Source organism: Apteryx mantelli, chromosome 10 (assembly GCF_036417845.1).
Source record: "Apteryx mantelli isolate bAptMan1 chromosome 10, bAptMan1.hap1, whole genome shotgun sequence".
Lineage (NCBI taxonomy): Eukaryota > Metazoa > Chordata > Aves > Apterygiformes > Apterygidae > Apteryx > Apteryx mantelli.
The window spans coordinates 3,343,217-3,368,851 of record NC_089987.1 but is presented as its reverse complement, the minus strand read 5'-3'; the positions used below and the strand labels follow the sequence as shown (position 1 = coordinate 3,368,851).

The following is a 25,635-nucleotide window of genomic DNA, read 5'->3' as shown; positions in this document are numbered from 1 at the left end:
GTGCCGGGCCCAGCCGGGGGAGGTTATTGCACCTACTGCAGACCTAATCTCTGCTTATCACAAATCTCCGATGACTTCCTATTAATACCAGAAACCGACTTTCTTCTCTTTTTCCTGTGCACAAATTCCATTCTTCTGCTTCCTAAAATGATAACCGAGTGAGTCATTAAACACCGTGCCTACGGGGCTTGCTCAGCTTCCCTTGAGTCCGTCGGAGCGACGGCATTTATGGCACTTTCTCGCATTACCTGCCCAGGGCGTTTCCTTGGGCGCCGAGCGCTGCCGGTACAAACTGCAGCTGCGTTTCCAGCCCCCTTGTAGACTAAGGAAAATCAGACAACGAAAGGGACCTTTTTTCTCTATTTGAGGAGACAGCAAAAAGCCCCCGCAGTGTTCCTCCCAGAACCCTCTCTGATATGGCTGAACGCTGCGTCTTTTAATTGGGACTTTTCTTTTTTTTTTCATTGGGACTTTTAATTTTGCTGGTGGTTCTCAGCAAGAAGACAGAAAACAGGGCACAGCAGCGGAGCAGGCATGTCCCTCTGTCCTTTCGTTCCCAACAGGAACACGGCAAATCAAGAACAGCAATTCTTATGTTTTTAATCAGTCTCCCCTTTATTACAAGTTTCTCAGGTCATATACGGCATTGTCACACTTGGAGACTCCAATATCCAGAAAATTTAATTAAAGGAATTCCTAGAAATATTTCAAGCACAATTTTTTCTCAGAACAGATTGCAGAACAGAAATTTTTGAGAAGCCAAACAAGGTATTTATAGTAAAAGACAAAGCTAGTGTGTCAGACTTAAATGTTCCAGACGCAAAGACGGCGAAGGCCTGCGTCCTTGGACAGAGCGATGATGGGTAGAAAATAAAGCTAATAAAGGACTGGGTCGTCTTAGGGTGAAAAGGACCCTTGAAAGGGCCTTAATGGGGGACAGTCTCTTCTGCGCAGAAGAAACCGGGCTGAGAAGGAGCAGTGCGTGCACAGGACGTGGTGCACGGGACGTGGTGCACGGGACGTGGTACCTGGCCTAAAAAGGAGGGACCCGGTAACAGCCTTGCGGGGTTAGAAAGGCGGTTGCTGCAGAGAGATGCTGTTGAATCGTCCTCCAGGTTGGCTGAGTCCGGTCGAGCAATTAGCTGCTTTTGCAACCAGGGACATTCAGACTGGGCAGCAGGGGAAAACCGAAGCCGGTCCAGCTCTAAGGATGGAGACGCTGGGGAACAGGCAAGTCTCCAGAGCCTCTGGATTTCCCCCCACCGGGGGTTTTGAGAAAACACCGGACCAACATCTGTCGAGGACAGTCTGGACCAGGAAAGTCCAAGCGCGGCGGTGGGCTGCCTGCGGGCGCAGCATGCTTGCCCTGAGTGGGACGCAGCGCCGCGGAGGACCCGGCCTTGGCACGCTCCGGTGCCGCCCGATAGCCGCAAAAGGCACGCGGAAAGCACGGCTCAGGCTGAGCCGCCCGCGCTCGGAGCAGCAGCACATTTACTTCCAGCGCCTTGCGCCCAAGGATCCCAAAACGCCTTTACGAACGCAGCCCCGCGGAGCCTTCCTGCACCACAAGAGCTTTTCTGGATGGGTAAACTGAGGCACGGGACAAGCGGCTGCTTTGCCCAGAGACGCACACGGAGCCAGCAGCCAAGTGAAGGGTCCGTGAGCCCCGAGCGGTTCCCGGGGCTGGAGGCGCCCGCTCCGGCCCGAGACGCAGACACCCGCGGGCGCTCGGCGAAGCGCGCGGCGAGTTTTCCCAGCCCCGGGAACAACATCTCTCTGCAAGCCGCCGGACGTTTATCTGCTCATCCACCTGCTTCTGCCGGCACTGCAGGCGCCGCAGGGCCGCGGGTAAGCGGGAGCCGGAGCGTCGATCCAGGAGGGCTCCCTGCTCCCGAGCTGCTCCCTCTGCCGCTCCTCCTGCCGGGCGAGCAAGCGCTGCAGCTCCTCCTGGTCACCAAACGGGTTCCTGCCGTAGTCACGCCGGATCCAGGCACGGTACTGCCGAGACAAAGCCAAAGGAGGTTGGGAATGTCACCGGGGGCTGCGGCGTCCCCGGCTCGCACGCGGAAGCTCCGAGGCTTCGAACGGCCCGGACGGGAGCCAGCAAGTCAACCCGGGGCGATGCCTGTCGCGTCCCCCCCGCAGCACGGCGCGGCGACGCGGGCAGCCGGGGTCGGAGGGGCCCCGCAAACAGCCAGGACCCCGTGTTGCAGCCGCTGGCACGCCGCGCGACACACGTATTCTGTACCGAGAGACGCGACGGGTTTCCCCAGACGAAGGACCGTCTGCACCCCCAGCTCAGCAGAGACTCTGCAAACTCGTGTCCCGTGCGGGGCAGGTACCTCCGCTAGGTAAGGGCAAGACCGTGCCAGCTCCGACAGGCCTGCGCAGCAGTGGAAATAACGAGGAATGACGCACCGGCATCCCGGCTCCGTGCCAAAGCAGAGCTGCCGCGCGGCGCAGGGCGAGCACCGGCAGCACGGAGACACGGAGAGGGAGACAAGAGGCACGTGCCGCTGGGAAGAGCCGAGCCCGGCGAGGCGGAAGGGGAAGGGGAAGGGGACGCGTCCCCGGCGGAGAAGGCTCTTGCACCCCAAGCGATGAAGCTTTGCACCCGAGCCTTGCAGTTTGGCGCAGCGGAGAGCAGAACGGGAGGGAGCAGCGCGAGCCCGGCGAGAGGAGCGCCGCCGGTGCCCGGGCGCCGCGTGCCGGCGCCGCCGGGACGCTTGGCAGCAGCCCCGGCTTCTCCCGCAGGGCCGGGGCAGGACAACAGCTTTATTTACTTTTTGCTGCCAAGAAGCTGCTGCTGTCACTTTTACGACCGAGTTACTGTAAGGGAAGCTTCCCCACGCTTGCTCCCCGTTCGTACTCAAGTCGGTTCTTGCACGTTAGCCGCCTTGTTTGCAGAACCGCCTCCCGCTCGCATCCGGCGGCTGCGGGAGCATCCCGGCCCTCCGTCCCCGCAGCCGGAGGCAAAGGGCGCCCCGGGCCGAGCAGCGCCGCCGCGCAGCCGTGGTCGCGTCCTGCTGGCTGGGGGCCAGCCGGCGTCAGCCCGGGGAGCCGCCGCGGGACCCTGCGGTGCCAGCGTGGCCGGCGGGCGCTCGAGGGGAGCAGCAAGGGCTTCGCCACCGTCCACGGGAGCTGGTGTCCGGCTGCTCCAGCAGCCAGGACCGGCTGGGACCGGCGGGAAGAGCGGGCTGAGGCACGTCCTGCAATACGAAGCAGTGGATGTGGTCTAGCTTGACTTCAGCAGGGCTTTCGGCACCGTCCCCCATAACATCCTCATAGACAGGCTCAGGAGCACGGGCTAGATGAGTGGACAGTGAGGTGGATTGAGAACTGGCTCAACGGCAGAGCTCAGAGGGTTGTGATCGGGGCACAGAGCCTAGTTGGAGGCCTGTAGCTAGTGGTGTCCCCCAGGGGTCAGTACTGGGTCCAGTCTTGTTCAACCTCTTCATCAATGACCTGGATGAAGGCACAGAGTGCACACTCAGCAAGTTTGCTGATGATACAAAACTGGGAGGAGTGGCCGATACACCGGAGGGCTGTGCTGCCATTCAGAGAGACCTGGACAGGCTGGAGAGGTGGGCAGAGAGGAACCTCCTGAAGCTCAACAAAGGCAAGTGCAGGGTCCTGCACCTGGGGAGGAAGGAATAACCCCAGTCACCAGTACAGGTTGGGGGTTGACCTGCTGGAGAGCAGCTCTGCGGAGAAGGAGCTGGGAGTGCTGGTGGACACCAAGTTAAGCATGAGGCAGCAATGTGCCCTTGTGGCCAAGAAGGCCAATGGTATCCTGGGGTGCATGAGGAAGAGTGTTGCCAGCAGGTCCAGGGAGGTGATTCTCCCCCTCTCCTCAGCCCTGGTGAGGCCACATCTGGAGTACTGCGTCCAGTTCTGGGCTCCCCAGTGCAAGAGGGATGTGGCACTACTGGAGCGAGTCCAGCGAAGGGCCACAAAGATGATTAGGGGACTGGAGCATCTCTCTTATGAGGAAAGGCTGAGAGAGCTGGGCCTGTTTAGCCTGGAGAAGAGAAGGCTGAGAGGAGATCTTATCAACGTGTACAAGCATCTGAAGGGAGGGTGTCGAGAGGATGGGGCCAGACTCTTTTCAGTGGTGCCCAGCGACAGGACGCGAGGCAACGGGCACAAACTGAAACACAGACGCTTCCATCTGAACATGAGAAAATCTTCTTCCCTGTGAGGGTGACGGAGCACTGGACCAGGTTGCCCAGAGAGGTTGTGGAGTCTCCTTCTCCGGAGATATTCAAAACGCGCCTGGACACAATCCTGTGCAACGTGCTCTAGGTGACCCTGCTTGAGACTAGACGATCTCCAGAGGTCCCTTCCAGCCTCAACCATTCCGTGATTCTGTAAGCGCCTTCTCATAAGAGAGGATGGAGGGCACGGATCGGGAATGCAAGAACTGCAGGGTGCAAGGCTTGAAGGCGCCGACCCAGAGAGGGACCAAGCGTTGGACCCCCAGCAGCACCCGCTGCTCCCGGACGGCACTGGGGGATCTGCCCCACGGCGCCAGGCCTGGGTACGGGATAGCGCCGGGATAGACACGGCTCCAACGGCATCCACAGGCAGCCGGGGCCCGAGGAGGCTGGTGCAAAGCCCCCGCAGTTCGGGGCCCACGGTCGGGGGAACGGGGCTGCGAGGAGCGGGACAGGCAGCTCCCACATCCCGCGGGGGGACAGACCGGCAGCGACACCGGAGCCGGGCCCGCGGGACCCTGGGGACCGCCGAGGCATAACGGGAGAAAGTCCGAGATTAACGCTTGTGACAGTCCCCCCTTCCCTGCAGCCAGGGAAAGTCAGCTGGGTCAGAGGGGATTTCTGCTGGGAATGTCTGGGCTTCCCAAATCCCCTCGCTTGGCGGGCCGGGACTCACCACGCCCAACGCACACTCTCCGCTTGGACGCCGGAAGAGCCGTCGTTAGGGCTGGACGCCGGCCCAAGCCCGGGGAGCTGAGGCTAATTTCCTCGCTGGAAAACGACCGCTGGGAACGACGTCCCAGGCGACTTCCAGGTCGGATGTACTGGTGGCCGGACTGGATCTCGCTCCTCCGGACCAGCGCCTGGAGGTCACCGGTTGCTGCTCAGCTGCTCCGCACTGCCAGAGCCGAGCAGGATCCGGCTCCGCGGAGCGAGCTGCAAGGGACCTGTGTTGGCACCGGCCGGAGCGCCCGGCCTCCGGCTGCCTCTTGCCTCCTTGCAAGGAGGGAAGGAGCCAGCAGGATGCAGGGAGGGGGGAACCACCCTGCTGCTGCTGCTGTTTCCATTTAAAGCCGGAGAAAGCAGCGGTTACGGCGCGTTTCCCGCAGCGCTGCCCGCTAACCCGCTGCCCTGCGCATCGCTCCGCGGGCTGGGAGCGCCGGTGGCACCTGCGCCGTGCCAGCGCCGCGGGGCCCCGCCGGCGGGGGGACAGGTACGTCCGCCCCGCTGCGCCCTCGCGGCCTCCTCTGCGCTGCCTCGCTTCCCTCTCCAGCCTCGCCTGGCATCGTCCCGCCGCTCTCGGTCCCTTCCTTCCCTCTTTATCCGTGTTCGCCCCCAGAAGCCCCTGTTCGGCAGCTCGAAACCGCAGCGGCGTGCGAAAGCCGCCTTCCCCCCCCCCCGGCGAGGGCCGGACCAGTCACGGCAGGAGCGGAGCTTCCCCGTTTCTACCTCCCGGGGTCTCGTTGGAGATCGCCCGTCCAGGCGGAGAGTGGGGGAAACCGAGGCAGGGAAGCAAGCCTGCCTGCAGCACCCCCCGAAACGGGCGGCCAGAAGGAGCAGCCCGTTACTCGGAGGTTTTGGCCAACAAGAAATCGGCCTTTCGCGCCCGTCGCCCAGGCCGCCTGCCCAGCCCGGCGTCCCGATCTGTTCTCAAGAACTGCCTTTCCGTATTTCGGCCTTCCGGGACGATAGCTGGGCTAAATTAGGAAATCTGACCTCCCCTTTCCTTCCTCATCAGCACGAGCTGATACACCGCAGAGATCAGGTCACGGTATCCTCCCGAGCTCCCGCTTCCTACCCGGCGCACGCTTGGAAAGCGACCCCGAACCGCGGTTTTCCGAAGCTAAGGCAAGCAAGGAGCCGGCACGCAGGCAGGGATGGGCAGAGGCTCGAGGCGGCACCAGGTCGCACCCGGGCACCCGGCCGCGAGGCAGCTCGCCGTGCCGGCCGGCACCTGCAGCTCCTGCACATCCCGCCGCCCGGCAGGAAACACGTGTTGCCTGCGCGGTGCCTCCCAAGCCACAGCCGCCCCTTCGTCCCTTCCTCTTGCAATGAGAAGCTCAGGGATGGAAAACGCACCGGCTCCCTCCGAGCACGGCAACACCTGGTCCGTCGGGGCTCGGCCCTCAGTGGCTGCTTGTCCAGAGCCAATTTTTTTGCACATGAATCCCGACACTTCCCCTTCTTGAAGCGCAGCTGAGGCTGAGTAATGCGAGAGCGCTTCCATTCTCCCTCGCAGGCGCCCGGCCTTTGCCCGCGCGAGCGGGAGTCCACCCACGAGGGCATTCGCAGCTTCCCCCGGATAAGATGATCGCAGGGAACGCGATGCCCTTCAAATAAAAGGCAACGCTTGCAGAATCCGCGCGAGCTGTTTAAGCCCCAGCGCAGCCGAGGGAGTCCGCCCCGCGCAGGGGTCCTGCCTCCGGCGTTGGCGGGGAAACGCTTGCAAAATCCACGGCGCGGCTTCGAGAAACCAAAAGGCAAAGAAAACTCGGAGCCTAAAGAAAAGGGAAGAGCAAATGGCATTTGCGGATGCCACCCCCGATTTGGGGGGGGAGCCAGGGGAATAACTCCAATTTAGCGGCCCGCGGGGGCATGGCAAAGCCCGTTCCCCTCGGAGGATGACCCGCCGTGCAGCATGCCGGCGGTGCATGGGAAGCCTCAGGGAACGCTCTGCTCGCCGGGGAAGCCCCGCAGGGAATCTCCAGCGCGGCGGGTATTTTGTAATCCCTCGGACAGGGCGTTTTGGCAGGCGGGTGACAGCCAGGAGGGCCGCGTCCCTCGTGGGACAGCGCCCGCCCGCTCCCTCCGCCCCGGCCGCCGTGGGCGGGAGCCCCACGCGCTCCTCCGTGGGAAGCGCTGACATGCGGCGCTCGGGGGAAGAGGCGAGAAATCCCGTCGGACGGCGCGGCGTGGCCGGAGAGAGCGCCGGGCCCCCGCGGCAGTTTGCACCGGGCCGTTGCACCATCGCTCCTGGCTGCAGCAGACGAAGACGCTTTGGCTGCCGGGACGGGAGGGGGGAGGTTGGGCTTTGCCCCCAGGGATGCAGAGAGGGGCCGGTTTAGGGGCTGGGAGATGCTCGGGATACACCAAGCGGGAAGGACGCAGCCCTTATTTCCTCCCGCTCGGCGATCGCCGCTCGGAGCAGCCGCCTCCTCGCCGGCCGCAGCCCCGTGGCCTCCGTGCCCTCCCGGGGCGGCTCGTCCCCCTCGGCCCCCCGCGCCGCGGCACGGCACGGCACGGCACGGCACGGATCAGAGCCCAGGCTCGGCCGCGCCGCCTCCCCTCCGCCGCGGCTCCCAAAGGCCTCGTTCCGGGTCGAAAGTGCAGATCCGATCTCAGCGGCTGGCGCTCGCCCAAGCGCCCGCGATGCTATCGCTCCGGCTTCCAGGATACGGCTCGAGCACGGCTCGGCTGCGAGGACGTCCTGCCCTGGCGCGGGACGTAGCCGCTCGGCCGCTACTGCCGCTCGCCTAAAACCTGACGCCCTGCTGCATTTCGGGAGGGGAGAGGAGAATTTCTTAATTAACATTTGCTTCTCTCTGTCGACCGCTTCTAAAAGCAAGGGATTTTCCTTCAAATGAAGTCCTGCCCGATCCAAGCGCTATCCACGATCCCAGGCTTGCGGGGACCTTGCCCCCTGCTCCCATTCCACCCTCACAGCTGCGCCTCATTGCAGCGTGGGAAGCTGGGGCATTCCCTGGAATGAGTCCATTGCCCTTTCCCTGACTCCCAGGGGGACTTGACACTCGCGCGTCCCTCCCACCGCGTCCTGATTGAACTCTCGAGAAAATAAGAGCGCTGGGTTTTCAAACAGCCCTTCTGAGTGCACTCGCGCAATGTCTAGGCACTTTTTTTTCCCCTTTTTTTTTTTTGCAAGCTCGCATGCAAACAGCAAAACCCCCAGGTAATAAATAGCGCGCGCAGAGGCCAGCGCGGGCGAACATCCGCGCCCTGCAGCCAGCTGCATGCAAAGCAGCCGGGCCTGCCGGCGCGCTCCGCGGACATGCGTAAAGGGGGCTTCGGCTTCCGAGGCCACGGCCCCTCCGCCGGCACCGGGGCCCTGCTGCAACGCGCCCGCGTGCCGCGGAGCGTCGGCGCGGGCCGGGAGGCACCGGCGGCGCAGGACCTACCTCCTGGAGCAAGGTCGCCTCATATTCCTGCAGCTGCTGCTGGAAGCCGAAGTTGGGGCTGACGTAGGAGCGGGCGGCCTTGGTGGCGGCCAGGCAGCGCTCCCAGCCGAGCTCGGTGACCGTCATCAGGTAAGCCACCAGGACGGTGGTGCTGCGGGAAACCCCCGCCAGGCTGGCGCGGAGCGAGGGAGCCGAGTCAGCCCCGCGGGCGTCCCTGCCGCCGCCGGCGCCACCGGGCAGCGCGGCCGCCAGCGCCCGGCTCAGCTCCGCTCCCCGAGCTGGGACGCCTCTTTCCAAGGGCATCCGCCGTCCCGGGGATGCTCCGGCTGCGGGTGGCTGGGGCAGGTGCCTCCCCGTCTATTGGGATGCTGGGCTCCCCGGGGCACGGACCACCCATCCCCACGGACCCGCGCGGCGGCAGCCCTGTCGCCCTCGTGCTGCTCCTCGCCGCCTCCTCCTTGTCCTCTCCGCAGCCGACGTTCGATGCCTGGGACGCTCCTTCGCGGATCCCGCTCCCGTCCCCCAAACGAAGGGTGCAGGGACCCTCGCACCGCTCCCGCGAGCCCCCGGGACCCTTCCTGCCCCCGCCAGCTCCCCGCCGAGCGAGCCTCTGCCGCCGTCGGTAAGGAACCCGAGCGACGCAGCGGGCACGGGAGCGCTTACCAGTGCACGAGGCAGCCTCCCCCGCGGAGCCGGCACTCGTGGATGAACTCGATGCACTCCTTGAAATGCTGCATCCTAGAGGGAGAGAGCGGCAAGGTGAGGCGGGGGCCGAGGCGCCGAGTGAGGCCTGGGATGAGGGGCCACCCCCGGGAAGAGCAATCCTTCCCAGGATTTCCCAGCCTCCGCGGCCCGAAACCAAGGCGCCGGGGCCGATCTTCTTCTAGGAGGAAGGAAACGATGTGAAGGACTTTCCCGGGATTTCCTGCTTCCCAAGGCATCGCAGGGCCTGGAGCAGGGCGACGCCGCCAGCAGAACCGGCTCCGGGATGAGCCGGAGGCGAGGCAGCCTCCGGGGTGAGCGCCCGCGGGACGGGCACGTCCCAGCGGCGGAGGGGACCAGCTCGCCCCCAGCCCGCCGAGCGGTCCAGGCACCCCGCGCCGCTCCGCGCCCCACGCCGGGCCCGTGTCCCCTGGCATCTCCCACCCGCTGCGAGGATCGGACTGGGAAACTCACCCTCGATGCCGAGAGCACCCGGTTCCCCCCCGAAAGGAAGATGCAGCCGAGGCGGCTCGCGAGCCATTTCAGCAAAAGCCGCCCCTGCAGCGGGCGCGGGGAGGAGCGGGGCGATTCCTCTCCCCTCCGGATTCCCCCGGCGCGGCCGCAGGCAGCTGCTTCGGGCAGGGCCGTGGCCGTGCCGGGAAGGCAGAGCCGGTGGCGGCAGCCCAGCGACGCACCCTCGGGCACCTGGCTGCGTTCCCGAAATAAAAAGTACTGCCGGGAAGCGGCGGATCCCGGCAAGGTGGGGGGGGGGGTCACCTTCACCTGAACCAGGAGGGAGCGGAGCAGCGGGGATGGGCACCGCTCCCGCTCGTCACTCCCACGTGATGCGGGAATGCAGCTGCTAAATCCTGCCCAAACCGACCGGCATCGCCGAGAGGGGCCACGCGGAGCCGGGTATTTTCCTGCTAAACATGTGTTTGCACGAACCCGGCCAGCAAGGAGAGACGGATCAGATGGATCGTCCCCCTTGGATGCTGCCGGGAGCCCCATCTGGGAAGCGGATGGAGCCTGCAAGGAGACCACCGCCGGCTCCGGGGCCGCGTGGACCACATGCCGGCAGCGTGGCCGAGCCGGGAGCGGGAGCCGGCCACCCCGGCGCGCGCCTCTCGCCGGCACCCTCGCCTCCCGGACTTCCTCTGCGTCCGCGTGATGAGGGTGGGCGTGCGCTCGCCTTCCTGATTTCTCAGAAGCCCAGACCCGAGCTGCCGCAGAGTTATTCCCCCGCCGGACACTCGCCCCCGGCCGATACCCCCCAGGCTTCCCTGCAGGAATAAGGCAGGACCCGCTCCAGCTTTCCACCTCCATCTGATGGAGAGGGATGCTCTTCTTTCCTTGGAAGAGCGGAGTTTGGGCATCTTTTATGAAACCAACCAAAGGCAATGCTCAAAAATAGCAAGGGTTTCTGCCGCCCAGAGCTCAAAAAGAGGGAAAACAGGGAATTCTCCGAAGCCTTGGCCACACACACAAAATATTTAGTCTCTTGGCCATTAAAGGAGGTGCCAGTCCATGACTCCTCATGGGCTACGGAAATGGCTCATCCTCAACCGCAGGAGCAAAGGGACCACCTCCGCCTGGAGAGCAGGGGCCTTTCCTGACCCCTGGGCTCGTACCGAAGCTCATCCGGGGGGATTTCTCCTTGTCTAGCTCATCCCCACGGAGCAGAGAGGCAGGCAGCAGCCCCCGGGGCCGCCGCGGGTTGCTCACACGGTCCGCACAGGTCGGAGCCCTCCAGATCCCAGGGGGGATCTCCGCAGCTCCGCCAGGTTTTCCAAGGCCGGGCCGGTGCGAGGGAAGGTGTCCCCGTGCGTCACCGGCCCCAGCCCGCAGGACCGGCGCGCTCAGCCCCGCGGAGCCGCGAGGCCCCGAAGCACAAGCATCTCCAGGATGCCAAGTTCACCAGGATTGTGAAATCCCAGGCATAAACTGACAGGCAAAAAATAGCCTAAGTCTTCCTTCCGGCAGCCAGGCGTGGGGGTTTTTTCTTCTTTTTGTTTTCTTCAGCAGACATGCCACAAGTGCAAAGAAATGAGAGGAGAGGGAAAAAAACCAGCATCCAAAAAACCCTGGTTTTGCTGAGGCAGGGCTTTCTTGTAAAGCTTCTCTTTCCGCTCAGTGGGAGCGTGAGCAAGCAGAATTACACGCCAGGGACACGGCCGGTTTCTCCAAAGGACGCTGGAAAACCAGCGGCTCCGCAACTGGGTTTAGGTCTGGTCACGGGACCGACGCCGGCACGTGAGGTCCTGGGAGAGAGAGAGAGCCGCCACGAGACCCGGCAGCCCCTCGCCGGGGTGGCCGCGGGCGAGAGGCTGAGCCCGTCGCAGCTCACTGCACCTCCCGCAAGGGCGTGGGAGCCTGCGCGGGCCCCGCGTTGCGTGCGATGACCCCCCGCGGGCAACGTTAGCGAGCGCTACGGCAGCAGGGGAAAACCGCGGCCGCTGTCAGGCTGGTTTCTGCAGAATCGCCTGCGCTGCCCCGCACGCTCGCCTCTCGTTTTCCGTGAGAACTCATTTTAATAATTATTCGATTTCTCTTCGCAAGGAAAATGTTGGGAAGATTTACACAAATCTTTTTTTTTTTTTTTAACCTCTAAACCAAGGAAAAACACCCCCTTTCTGAGCCCTCCACGATAGAAACAATTCTGAAATTCAGTCGAAAACTAGATTTACTAGGTTTACTGACTGCATACGCACAGAGAAACATGGAGATTTCACCAACCCCGAACGCTGTTAACCACCTGCGAGCGAACCACCGCTTCTTTGAAGCTCAGCAACGATACAAAGCTTTTGCGGCACGAATGAGTTTGAACCTTCGGTTCAGCGGAATTTGAACTTTTATTATCAGATAATTAGCAAAACGCTACCCAGGGAGGCAAAGGGATTGCAAATCACTTACAGGTTTTGACTGGATGAGTCCGAGGCCGATATACAGAGATAAGTCAGGCCCTGCGAGAAAGAGAGAGGTGCAGCAGTAAGATACCATGGAGAAAGGCGAAATCTCCCATTTCTCTCTGTTCCTTCTCCCTAGAGGAGCCTTAGTATAACACGCGCTTGGGATAAAATCCCTGCTGCGATCCCCGGGCATTTGTGCCGTGGGCAGAGGCAGGATTTCCCCGGGGCCCAGAGCAGCGCCCGGGACGGTTCCCGAGCCAGGAGGATGCTCCCGACACCTCCGGCCCAGGAGCTGGTGGGAGAAGCCGGCGGCTCCCCCGGGGCCACATTCCTGGGCCCCGTGGTGGCAGCGAGGTGGGAGCCCTGCCAGCGAGACGTGCACGGACACGGATTCACCCCCCCCACGCTCACCAATGAGTTATTTCCTCCCTGTCCTCTTAATACACAATAAATCATCCTGCCGCACGTTGGCGTAGGTCAGATTACTTTCCTTTCTTTAAAGCCTCGCTTCCTCGATCCTCCCTGTTCCGAACTAAAATTAGAGCCTTTGCAGCCAATTTTTTTTTTTTTCCTCCAAGCCAAACGGGGTGGAAATCCTGCCAGACAGGGCTGAAATAGCCGAGCGCCCCGCACCAAAGACTGCCCCGTCTTCATCCGTCTCCTCCCGGGTACCTCTGCGGAAAAGCCCCTGGTGACAAGCACCAGCCCAGGCGATGGGGAGCGGCGGAGGGTTTAAGGAGGGAGCGAAGGGAAGCCTGTTGGGCAGTTCCAGCCCCATCCGCCTCCCGAGGCGCCAGAAAGCACCCGGAGCGAGCTCCAGCACTGCGAGGGGCAGCCCCGCGCAGTCCTCGCTCTCCTCATGAGCTGCCCTGCTGCTGCAGGTGGATGGGAGCTGCTGGGAGCACACGCGGAATGAGTTTGATGGGTCTCAGCCCGGTCCCTGCAGATGGCACTTGCAAAACCAAGGAAGCCCGGAGCGACGCTTGTTGAAAAGCTGCAACGAGCCCCACTTCCCACATTGCCGAGTGAAACCCCTTTGGGCCAGGGGGGCTGCGGGAGGGACCGGGCTGGGCTCGCAAGGGGACTGTGCAGGGCCTTTCCCGTGCGTCTCCCCCTCCGTCCCTTGTCATACCCATCCCGTGCTCTCCGCCGCTGGCCTGCCCAGCGCATCCGCAGCCAAGGATGCTCGGCAAGGCCGCAGGAGACGGGGACCAGGACCGGGCCAAGCGGCTTCTTCACCCTCACCCCAGCTGAAAGGCGAGCTCGCCAGCGGCCCGGGGCACCCTGGAGCTCCGGCTGGGACGGGAGGAGGGTGTCGCAAGGCGACCAAAGCGGGCAGAGCTGTCTGGATCAGCTAGGACTGCAAACCGAGGCTGAGGGGCTCCGGCAGGGCCGGGGGACTCAGGTTCGGGAGAGGAGGGGACGGCGAGTGGGGGCCGCGGCTCAGCCCGGGATGCTGGAGGGAGCAAACCGGCCTCGGGCCGGGTGCGGGTATCGCGGGATGGGATGAACCGGGACGAGCGGAGCCGCCGCAGCGGCTTCCTCGGTGCGCGGCGCGGGGCTGCGGTTCGGGGCCCGGTGCGGGGCTGCGGTTCCCGGGCCGCCGCCGTGATTGCCACGTTGCTCAAGCCGCCGCGCCGGTTGCAGTTCCCCTTTGGCGGTGTTGTAAGCGCGCAGGGCGCTTCGCTGCGCGCCCGGCCCCGCGCAGCGCCGCGCCGCAGCGGCCCCAGCTGCCGCGCCGCTCCCAGCCGCCGGCCGTTTCTCGGCCGCGGGTTTTGTGCACCCTCCTTCCTGCGCGCCGCCTCCCCCCCGCCCGAGTTGCTCAATGCTCCCTCGCCGGGAAAAGCTCCAGCGGTTATTTTGAGGAGGGAGGGAGGGAGGGAGCGGGGCGGCGGTCCCGGCCGGCCCCTTCGCCTTCCGCAGCCCAGATTTTGGGGGGGGGGGGGGGCGGCAGGGTCCAGTGCCGCCCCCCGACGGCCAGAGCCCGTCCGCGCACGCGGGACTGGCGCTCGGAAGACCGGGGTAACTTCGGCAGCAGCGGCTCCCTCGTGCCTCAGTTTCCCCCCTTCCACCCGCCCTGCCCGAGCGGTTTGCAGCGCGCCGGGGCCGACCGCATCCCAAAACCCACGGGGGGGGGGGGGGGGGCACTGCCACCGCGTCCCCAGGCTCAGCCCCAAACCCCCCCGCCGCGGCGGGGGGGAGCGCGGAGGAGGTTTGGGGCCGGTTTGGGGTCAGTTTGGGCACGACCCTTCCCCAAGCCGAGGGGCCAGAGCAGCACAGGGGCTTTTTTCCCCCCTTGCTCCGAGAAATGCCCCGGCGAGCCGGAGGACCGACTCCAGCCCGAGCGGCCGGAGCCTCCTCTTCCTCCCTGCGAGCGGCTCCGCCCCGGGCAGGCAGCGGGACCCCCGGGGCTCAGCGCAGGGGGACCGAGCCCCGAGCCCCAACCGCAGGCTGCGCCCGTCCCCGCTGTGGCTGCGGCCCCCCCTCCGCTGGGGACGGGGCCGGACGCGCAAACCCCCCCGGCGCCCGGCACCGGCCTTGCGCGGGGCGGCGATGCCCTCTCGTGGCCCCGGGCGCCGCCAGCACCGGGCCTCCCGGCGGCCGCTCACCTCCAGCACGGGCTTGGCGTTGTTGTGCACGGCGAGGATGTGGGTCACGCCGTTCCGCAGCAGCTTCTCCCGGTCCTCGGCGTCTGCAAGCGGGAGCGACGCGTGAGCCCCCCCCCCCGCCTCGAAAGCATCCACGCGACGTTCACCAGCTCCAGGGATGGTCCGGCGCCTTTTCCAGCCACCCCACAAACAGCACAAATCCAGCCGCTCCTTCCTCGTCGTGCACCGCGGTTATTTCATGGAGGGGGCTGGCTCCACGGGGAGATCTCCGTCTCACGGCCGTCACCCCTCCGCGCTGCGCCAGCACGGGTCCCCTTGCACCCGCCGCAAACCCCTCCGCCACCCCGAGGAAGGGAGAGGGTCCCTCCTGCCCCCTCGTCCTGGAGCAGGAGGGCTGACTCAGTGCAAAGGGCAGCAGAAGCACGGCAGGAATTCAGTAAATATATAAACATATATATATATATATATATATATATCCCCTTTCCGGAGTGTCCTCCCAGCCTTTCCAGAGAGATGCTAAAAACACCAGGTAATGCGGCAAGCTCCAGCAAGGGAAATCTGTGCATCAGAATAGAAAGGCATTTCTCCTGCTGGGGCAGGATGATTTGCAGCTCCTGTCCAGGCATCTCTCTCTCCCCAGGGCTCGTAGAGGGTTTGTCAGCCCAGGGGCAGTGCAAGGCACCTCCTTCAAGGCAACGACCGCCACAGGGCCGTCAACAGGCAAGGCGGCTCCTAAAACCGCCCCCGAAATCGGAAGCGAACCTGCTGACTTGAAAAAGGCAGTTGCATCCTCAGCACGAGGGGCTGGAGGCCTGGCCGCTCGACCAGGAAAGCCCCACGTTGGCTCCAGAAGGCCCCGAGGTTCCCAAGCGGGAGCAGCCACAAGGAGCCTCCCAAAGAAATGGGATTTTCTGCAGGGTGTGAGGGGAGGGCTGGAAAAGGGACCCGGAAACACCCTTTTCCCTAGTGCCGGCTGCAGTTTTCAAGCCACTGATTTCCAGGAATGAAGGATCTTGAAAAGGACCAAGGTCCCAGTCCAGGGAGAAGAGGGACCCTCCGGCACCACTGGAGGATCGCACATAGCGAACGCGCACACGTTAAGGAGGTGAAGCCGAGAAACACACTTACCCCGGATGTTCCCAAGATAGAGGCCTTTAACCACCTGGAAGAGACAAAAAAAGAGAGATTTCAGGTGGCGCCAGGTGCAACGCGCGTCCTCGCACGACGGGAGCGGGAGGACTCCTGAGGACCCGACCCAGGTTTTCTCCTTCCTCTGGAGCAGAAAGGCCCAAACAGCTCCCTGGGGGCAAAAAGGGACCTTTCAGCGCAGAGGAGCAGCCTGTGCCAGCCGCTGGGGTTATCGACGCCCAGGACACCAGGCGGGAAAGCAAAGCGTCGTTCCCCCTTCCGCCAGATTTCTCCTTTCTGCTTCCCAAACCCACAAACGAAGGCACGTGCTTAAATCCAAGCCGGGCACGCAGCATGCAGAAAGCTGTTCAGAAGCCTCAAGCTGCACACGTGCTCCTGGCATGCGCAAGATCGGGGCCTCTGGCAGCAAATTCCCCGGGGAATTGCGGACTAAGCTCCTAACTGACGAACCACCTTCGTTACCAGGGCCAGGCTGAACCCAGCCAAAACTCCTGCAGGTGCCAGACGCAGAGCAAACCCCCCTCTGGGAGTGCAGAGCTCAGGAAAACTCAGTGCATACACTGGGGATGGGTTTCCCAGCTTGCATTTTGTCCCTTGGACATGCTGCTGTTGGAAAGGTCCCACTGAGAGCTGGATTCCCCAAACAGGACTGCCGGCGAGGTCAGGCTCGAAGGGCACGTGGGACCCGCCAGCACGCAGCCCCCGGAGCACGAGGAGCCCGGCCACGGGGGACTTGGACTCCGAGGGATGAGCAGAGGCCAGCCCGCGGCTTTGCTTTGCCTTTCTATAGCAACCGACTCTTCCAAATAGTTTCAAAGGTTGCCTCCGCCAGCTGGGAATAAACGGGCATCATAAATTTTATCATAAATAGCACAGGCTATTTATGATGCTTCTCTGGCCAGGATGCTGCAGTAAGTGCCTTCAAGTATGCGAAAACTATCTCCCGCTCTCTGCTGATGGCTACAAAAAAAGAAAGAGGGGCAATTTTGCATATTTATGGAGTGTAGAAAGGTTTTCCTAGCAGAGACGGGGCCTTGGCAGCTCAGACTTGGATGCCGGACGCGCATCCTCAGCTCGCACCGCCGTCCCCGCGGAGCAGCGCCAAGTCCTCGCACCAGCTCCCGAGGCCACGAACGCTTGAACGCCGCCGACCCGCTCTCGAGGCGGCAGTCCGCTCGCTCTGCGCCTCTGCAAATTCCCTTTGCGCACCCGGCGTCGCCCGCCCGAACGCACGGATGCTGAACTGCAGCAAACATCCTTGCCCTGGACCAGCCGCGCGCTCGTTCCCGGGAGGCTGCGGTCTCACGCCAAGGCTGCCGGCGGGCAAGTCGCGTGTTCAACGGGAGACACGAGCTGGAGGGAGAAGCCACGCTCCATAATTGACAACATCTGGGGTGCAAACACCTGGATTTGGCGAACAGCTCCGCACCCAGCACAGCAAAACCTTGGAGGCATTTTATTTGGGGCTGTGGAAAGCCATTGCAGCGAGTGCAACGATCTAAAAGGACACGCGCTGCGCATAACGAACTCGGTGAGCAGTACTTGGGGTCACTTCGTATCCCAAAGCGGGGGAAAGGAGAACAGTCCGCCAGCAAGGAATCACACCCCGAAAACCCAAGGGACTCTTTGCAGCACCTTGCAGGACCACCGAGCTCCCAGGTGCAGCCCTGTGCCCGGCTCTGCGCGAGAGGCCGGCTAAAACGGGGATGCTGGACCCTGCATCCCGCAGGGGCAAAGCCGGACGGTGCAGTGCGAAGGTGTCAGTCCCGGTCCGGTGCCACCCCGCGCGCGGGACAGGAGCGGCGCTGGGACCACAGAGGCTGCTGGAGCTGCATCCCAGGGTGGCCGGCGGCTGCAGGGGTCTAAACCCCCATGTCAGACCACAGCGGAGCCACCCGGAGAGCTTGTCCTGATCTGGTGCCTCTGTTGTTGCTCCAGAGTCTAATTTTGAGTCGGATAACACATGTGCCGAGCAGTTATTTAAGGATACAAGCAGAAATCAATCCCCTCCGCCAGCCCTGAAGTTCAGCCGAGCGACAACCATCAGTAAAACCCCCCTTGGCCCATTTGCCCGAATTGTCCCCGGGCACAGAGGTGTCGCGGAGGTGACGGGGGAAGGAGATTTCCCTGCACGCGCCCCGGTAATTTGGGATGGGAGTCCAGCAGGCTCCGAGGGGCCCGCGTTAGCCCCGAGGACACTAGTGCCAGGGCTCCACCGCCCAAGGGACGAGCGCCTAAAGCCAGCTGTCGCTTTTTAAACGCGCCTCAGCGCTTAGCTCATCGCCCCCGGTATAAACCCAGGGATCGCTGTTTGCTTTTAAACGGACGGGAAAAAATCCCTCTCTTAAACGCTCGGAGTTTCAAAGGGCAAAGAGAATAGGAAGGTGCCCTGGTTGCATCCAGGGCATTGCCGCGGCCTGGGAACGAGCGTCCCCCCGGAGAGCGGCAAAAGGACGCCGCGGAGCAGGAGCCCGCCGGCCCCGTCCTGCCGTCCTTCGCCTACCTTGCTCATTCCGCTCCCCATGGTTTTCCCTCTGCCCACAGTCGGGACTCAGGCGGCCTCGCGGTATCCAAGGCTACCTGCAAATAAACACCCCCGAAATCCCCGACAGGACCGTGAGATCCGCCTCTCTGCAATGGCGCGTCCCACTGCCGGGAGCCAGGGAGAGGGGGAGCGTGCACCGGGCAGGGAGCGTGCAGAGCCCCGGCAAACTCGGCTCACTCACCGGCTGCAAGCTGCTCCCTCGGCCTTCGCGGCGGCACTGTCGGGAAGGAGGGCTGAGGAGCGCGGCTGCCGCAGGGCAGCAGAGGACGAAATAAGGATCTGGGGCCGCGGCGAGGCTCGGGTTTCTCTTCCGGACTCCCTGGCTCGCTGGGGATTTCGCGGAGGCTCGGCCTTTTGGGGAGGGAGGAAGAGGGGGATGCCAGGGATGAAGAACTGCCTCATCGCAGGGATGGTCACGGCGGTCCCCAGGCAGCCCACATCCCTGCCGGGCTCAGCTCCGGGGGGCCCAAAGCCCCGGGATGGGGGCAGCGCTCCGGGCAGAGCGCGCAGGTGTTTTCTCCGTGGGTCCCAGCAAGCTTTGGAGCAGCAGGGCTGGCGCAGGCAGATTCCCGCTGCAATGAGCGGGCACCTTCCCGAATGCAGGTGCTTCTCCGCTGCGGCAGCCGGTCCCCTTCCCCCACCACTTCCCGGGGGATCTGCTGGGGGCATCGACCCCCACGGAGCGGAGAGCAGGGGCGCAAAACACCCAGCACAGCGCAGCCCGTCTGTCTTCCTCTTTGCTCCTTTTGGGGCCGCATCTCACTTCCTGGTCTCATACGAGCTCGGAAGGCACCAGGATTCCTCTCCCGGCCACGCTAATTCCTCCGCAAGAGGAGACGCTCACGGGAACGAGATCGGCATTCGGAACAAGGCGCTCACCTTGAAAATCAGTGTGGCGCGAGCGACGTGCCGCTAACGGAGCATTTGGGGTGAGCCCATCTCCCCCTCCCTCCAGGAAGGGAGGTAGCACCAGCTCCAAAGCAGCACCGTCATTCCCACACACGCTTCAAAACACCAATTTTCAGAACGGATATGCCCCCCCCCTCCCAGATCAACGTTATTAGCTGCAAAAGCAAACCCCCGCAGTGGTGAAAACCCTGCAGTCATCGTGCAGCTGCGTCGCAGCAGCAAGGTGAAATCTAGGTTAACTCAAATTCCAGGGCACCTAGCCGGCTTGGAAGCGCAAGTCAGAAGACATTTCCTTGTCATCATTTCATTTCCCAAATCCAATAAATGAAAGCATTTCTCATACTTCAAGCAGTTTTCTACAGGCGTGGAATGACTACTGCCATGGGAGACCACGGCACAACCTCAGGATGACGTTTAAGGCACTTCGAGTTGCGTTTGTTATCATGCTGTTGCCAGGTCAAAGACAACACAGTTCTGCTGACGGTTTTACCACCAGCGTAACTAAGCCAACTGCCCCGCAGTTGTCTTCATAACATCCTTCTCGGCACTCTGGAGACAAACATTTTACGTAAAGGATCTTTCAGAAGCAGGAAGGGGAGCTCATCACTTAAATCCCACTGAATCATCTCACCTTCGAGAATTTCCCCCTAAAAGCTCCTTTACTGAAAGGCTGACCGGCCCCCGACACGGCAGAGCATCAGACGTGACTAAGGGCTGAAGACTCCCTCGGCTTTCTGCCACGGCAGCTAAATACACACAAACGGATTTAGAGCCATGACTGTCCAGTAGTCAGGAAAAACAAACTGAACTCAAAGCTGTTTTTTCAAAGGCAGATTTGATCTTTGGAGGCCCGTTAAGATGCCGAATCAAAGGCCAGCAGTTTGCCTACGGAAAGGCTAGGATGCACATCAGTGCTAGGGAGATAACCCTAGGGGAAAATCCAGCAGCTACCAACAGAGCACAGCGCATAGAGGTGTCATCCTTCTCAGTCCAGGCCCTGAAAAACATTAAGCCATGTCAGACTGTTCTGAACCAGAGCTCGTTCACACCATTACATTTACTAAAAGACGATACTAGATGTTCCCACTGTCTGTGGTGTTTCTTTCCCTTCCTCCAGCTGCAGCTATCCTCTCTGCACGTTTTGGCACTTTAGAGGGGAGGCAAGGCATGAAGCGTAGCCTGGATTTTCATCCAAGCCTATTCTTGCCTGAGCTAGATTTATTCTCTCTCCTTCTCCCTCCAGTCTGCAAGCGATGCTGCAGTATGGAGCGAGGTCTGCAAACTGCCCGTTGTTCGGTTGGAAGCAGCAGTTGAGAGGAACTGGAATTTTGAGCCAAGTTCCCTTTACAAAAAGAATGGAGCAGCATTTATCTCCATCAAATAAGCTAAGCAGCTTGATTCATACCGCTGCCTTCTGGAGCGCTGACATGCTATTTTTGGAATCGAGTTATGGGACACTGAGCCTCCCCAGGAGTCAGGATCTGCTTACCTTAAATGTAGCTCAGACCTTTGCACAGGGTAAGACTGCAGGCTGTGCCCCAGAAACACTAGATACTTTTTTTTTTCCCTCCCCCTCAGGCAGAGTTTCTGCTAAGAACACAGCACCAGAGCAGCAGGATATCTAGGCTGACGACTCAACAGTACTCGCTGTAGAGCCAGGTGAAATTTTGCTGCTTCAGTTCCAGGATAATAAATACAAGATCAAATACTGAAACTTTTCAAACTAACTTTAATCTTGTTTTTCTCCTGAGACACAGAAGTCTTTCATTCCCTTTAACTCATTAATGCTGTTCATATATCAACTGTGATAAGACTATTTGGAAAAAAATTGCTCCTCAGCAAACTGCACCACAAATTACAGTCACAACAAAAGCATTTGAAGACCAGTAAAAGCAAACTTTCAAGTTAACCAGACATTTATTAGCATCTATTTAGGTGGAGGTTGTTCCAGTACATAAGCAACGAGGTCACACACAGGTGATGGAATCATTTTATATTCAAGCAGAGCAGGTTCCACTGAGTTGCTTCACTTTTTCCATTCGTTCTTCTCAAAATCCCATTGGGAGGAGATGCCCTCAACGGGATTAATCCGCATGTCCAACATTCTCTTCGTCTGCATTGCCAACCACTCGTCAGAGAAGGTATGGGGAATAGGGCCATACACTGCAATTCAAAAGCAGGTGAGATTACACTGGGATACAAGATGGACAAGCTGGGAACAGACATACAAGCTTCGCTAACAAAAAGCTTTTTCTTCTGAAGCAATTAGTGTTGATCACATATATGCCAGCACCTGCTCAAACTCAGGTTCCCTAAATCTGATTCTGAGGTGTTAAGCTTGGACCAGTTAGACTCCTCCGTTGAGGCTCTAACAGTTTCCTTAATCAGTAAAAACGGTACGAAGACAACACCCTTCTCCTAACCTTCCCTGTGAGCAGATAAAGACTCAAGATGGAGAACAGCTCATTTAACTGCACGCGCTGCCTCATGGTAACTGCAGGGCTCACTCAAGGTAGGATCTTTTCCTGGGCAGGAAGCCAGATGTGGCAAAGCCCCAAACTTTTACTACCAAGAAGGCAATGAGTTTTTATGATACCAGGTATCACAGAGAGGGGAAGCTCTGGGATCGTTAGTATATCACTGCTTTTTCACCCCCCCCTTTTCTCTCTTCCCCCCAAAACTGTCCACCAATGTCACATTTCTGCAGTCAATTTCCTGAATATTTAAGCTACGCATCTGCTTATATCCATTAAGCCACAATTCCAGAATTGAGTTTTAAGAGGATAGCAAACAGCAATTGCCAAGTGGTCACCAGTATGGCTGTTCCCTGCAACATTTTGAATTCCCAAACAGCTTATAGAGGATTTTCAAATTTCACATTCAACATTAACTGATACCTGTCTCAAATTAAAGAGTTATCACTATATGCTGTTTACTTACTATACTTTTTCTGCCAAACAAGGAAGAGACCAGTTACACCAAGAAAGAACAGTACTCCACCGAGGACGGTCTTCCACTCATTTGATCCTCTGTTCATTTCTGCATAGCTCTCATTGAATTTGATACGATACACTGAGTGGGGGAGAAAAAGAAAGCATCAAACCATTTATTTCATTTTTCCTGCAACATGCAGGCAACAAGACACTCTCCAGAGGGAGATGACCAAAGCCTAAAGCTGTCTGAAATGGAAAGGAGGTAAAAATAACCCTTGATTCAGGTGGCCTCTCCCATGCCAATACCAAGACACTTGTGCCAAAGTAAACAAGTTGTCTTTCACCATCTCCTCATGAGTAAAGTCAGTGTTAGTCTCTTATTTTATACAAGCAAGTATGACTGTAAAGTTGTGCTAAAGTCACATACTAGGCCTGGCAGAAAGAAATATAGCTTTTCTTCCTTCCCCACAATTCCCAGTACGGCTATTTACTATAAGTCTCACTCACACAAGTCACTTGAACAGGAATGCTTTTATCTAAAAAGGCTACCGTCAGCTCTGCCAGTAAGGCCCACATCGCAAGAGATATTCGGAAGTTCAAAACAGCATTAGATATGGAGAGGGCTTATGAACATCTGAGGAGTTCCAAAGAGACAGTTTTACACCTTCTCGCTTTGACGTAGGTAGACATGACACCGTTCAGAGATGCCACACAACTTGTTATCACTTGCACAGCATGATGACAGCCAGAAAAGATGATGCAGTTTCATTTGCAAGTCAGAACACCTGCTTGACACTTCAATGGGCTGAAATTCTGTAACGCTAAGATCAGTGATCAATAACATTCAAATAACACATGGTTCATTTTACTCAACTGAACTAATAAAATTACATTAGCAGCATTACATTAGCAGCAACCCAGAAAAAGTCTCTTCATTGCAACAGATTAGAACCAGAAATAAATATAAAAGAGTTTTTTGGGGTTTTTTTGGAAGAAATTGCTGAACTTTACCAATTGCTAGCTAAATTCCTTATGTCAAATCTACCATGTGATGTCAGGCACATAACAGATACCAAAGCAGGTGTGTCTGAGTTTCTGAAATAGCACTAAGAAGCCCAGCTACAGGAGACTACACTGATCTCCATCTGAGCATACGCGAGGAGCTCCATCACATTTAATGGCTCCTTCTTGGCTCAAGTCTCTGCCTGCAGATCCATTTAAAAGAGCAGGGCTTAAAAGCAGCCTAGAGCTGCCTTCCATGGCTGTCTTTGCAGTAAAACAGTCATCAATAATGCACGTGCACACATCACTGCTAGCTGTAAGGTCTATTTAAAGCCCCCACTACCTACATTCAACTTTCTCATCAACGGACAGAGCAGTCCATGATGCCTTTTCCTTTTCTTTCAGAGCCTTCTGCTGAGCAGAGAGATCCCTTACAAAAGCCACTTCAGGCAGGGGAACATCACGGCGATCGGCGTATGCTGGAAGGCTGAAGTCCTCTGCTTTCACAACACCAGCTGCATATGGAAACAGAAGTGACACTGACTCAAGTTGCTGACTTCTACACAAACATCTCCTACCAGTTACTATAGAAAAAAAAAAATACAGGTAATTCAAAAAGGCAACGATAGTTAAGGAGTCCAGAAGGGAAAAATGTTCCAGATGACATTCAGATCCCATCTGTCTGGTTAGTGTCATCCATGTTTATCACAGAGAGAAAGGGAAAAGAGACAGTTCTTAAAATAAGTGCTATTTTAAGAGTGTAAGAATAATAGTAAGGGAGCTACATAAAAGATAATATCTGAAATGACTTTAAACTGTAAGTCTAAGACACCTCTATTTCCAAGTGTCACACTGATTATCTAGAAACCCTCTACACTTTTTCTATCCTAGTTTGTGCCAGGACCCCTATTCCTACAATTCCCCCATCTGCCGTTATCCCTGCCTGCACCTCGGCGATGCCCTCTACCGGCAAGGAGGCCGATCAGATCGGACAAATCTCACCACCAGGCCAGGAAACCAGTCTCACCAACCCCCGGCCTATCCTGCTCCTGTCTTTACCCAAACACACTTCCTAGCTGGAAGCTGCAGAAGAGATGCTTGGCCTCCACTAGGTCAGGAAACACGGCAGTGAGAGTATTCAGAAATGGATTCCTAAGCAAATGCGTGCTGCCAAAAAGCTGCATTTGGCAAATGAAAACACAGAATTACTGAACCTCTCTGCATCTTATTCAAATCTTTTGGTCAAACTTCATGTTATTTGTCTACTAAGATTGTAACACATCAAGTTCTTATGTAAAAAACATTAATGACATCATATCCTTCTCATTGCAATTCCCTCCCACACTGTATTTCTAGGAAAAACTCTTTACAGCATCTTAGACTGCTTCACTTGATATCAGGAATCACCTTGAATTTGGCAAAGAAAGCTCTCCTAATCAAGTTTAAAGCTCCTAACAACAGCAATCTATGTTCTTCTGTAAAGTGCTTATCTCTCTATGATTTCTAAAGATAAAGGAGATGCTACCTACCCTGTCCATGTCCTCTCATGCAGATGGAAGTGGAAATGGCTCTTTTGCCAATGAGACTAAATGCCCTTGAAGCCAACATCCTGTCAGGAAGAACACAAGTAAATCACTGCCAGATGAAGACATCAAAATTGCACGTTAAGTCGAGGTAATACCATTTTCTGCTTGTTTGGATATAAAAACTAATCTACAGGTTTGCTGATCCTTCTCTGAAGGACAGCACATATCACCACACAGCTCCTGCATTTTCATGGCTGCTCCACAACTACAGCTATCGGGAAGAGTCTTTCTCCCTCCCCCTTTTCCTAGCAGACGCCTGTGTTTGAGCTCAGACCCGTTCAGTACAAGCCCTAGGTGAAATGAGTCCAAGAGCATCTGCCTTCCACTGAAGAGCACCTTCAGCAGTCAGCAGTGCAAACGTGCCCAAAGCAACGGCAGACTGAGCTAACGGTTTCTCCGACATGCCACCACGAGCGCGGGCCTGGAGCACCACCTCTGCTCTCTGTCAGGGATTTTCCGCAGCTGCCTGACATTTGCTAAAAATACATATATTTTTTTTTCTTCTTTTTTTTTGGAAAAGCCTTGTTGCCAGGGCGAGGCCCGCGGGCCCCCAGCCGGTGTGACCTTGAGGCGGGCAGGCCATGCGGCCCCTCGGCCCGTCCGCCCGCCCGGCTCCGGGCCGCACCGCCGCTCCCCGGGCCCCGCCGGCCCCGATCCCCGCCCCCCCGGGCCCCGCGGCGGCGGCACCGCCCGACACGGCGTCCCGCGGGGGACGCGGGGTCTCGCCGGCAGCGGGCCGAGCTGCGTCCCCGCGGAGGCGACAGCCCGACCCGGCCCCGCTCCCCCCCCGCCCGCCGCCACCCGGGCTCCCTCGACGACCTGGCGACCGTCCTCTACGCCGCGCCCGCCACCGGAAGGAGGCGCCTGCCGGAAGCGCGGAGCACGCCGGGATGCGCGGAGCAGCGAGAGGCCGCGGGGGAAAGGCTCCCACCGCGGGGCTG

The 25,635-nt window shown here is 59.4% G+C and overlaps 2 protein-coding genes across 2 annotated transcripts; both read right to left on the bottom strand.

The window, feature by feature from the left end:
* Nucleotides 1-1,794: 1,794 nt before the first annotated feature.
* On the bottom strand, nucleotides 1,795-18,243 carry LOC136992883 (dual specificity protein phosphatase 22-A-like). Its single transcript, XM_067302873.1, has 7 exons — nucleotides 18,223-18,243; nucleotides 15,699-15,732; nucleotides 14,571-14,653; nucleotides 11,966-12,015; nucleotides 9,014-9,088; nucleotides 8,351-8,522; nucleotides 1,795-1,998 (listed from the first exon to the last, which is right to left on the bottom strand). Exons 1-7 carry the CDS (start codon nucleotides 18,241-18,243, stop codon nucleotides 1,795-1,797), a joined length of 639 nt encoding a protein of 212 aa, XP_067158974.1.
* A 2,639-nt stretch (nucleotides 18,244-20,882) lies between these two features.
* Nucleotides 20,883-25,611, bottom strand: COX4I1 (cytochrome c oxidase subunit 4I1). Its single transcript, XM_067302394.1, has 5 exons — nucleotides 25,514-25,611; nucleotides 24,638-24,717; nucleotides 23,456-23,623; nucleotides 22,114-22,245; nucleotides 20,883-21,336 (listed from the first exon to the last, which is right to left on the bottom strand). The coding sequence occupies exons 2-5, from the start codon at nucleotides 24,714-24,716 to the stop codon at nucleotides 21,200-21,202; spliced, it is 516 nt and encodes a 171-aa protein (XP_067158495.1). The 5' UTR covers nucleotide 24,717; nucleotides 25,514-25,611; the 3' UTR covers nucleotides 20,883-21,199.
* Nucleotides 25,612-25,635: the final 24 nt, after the last annotated feature.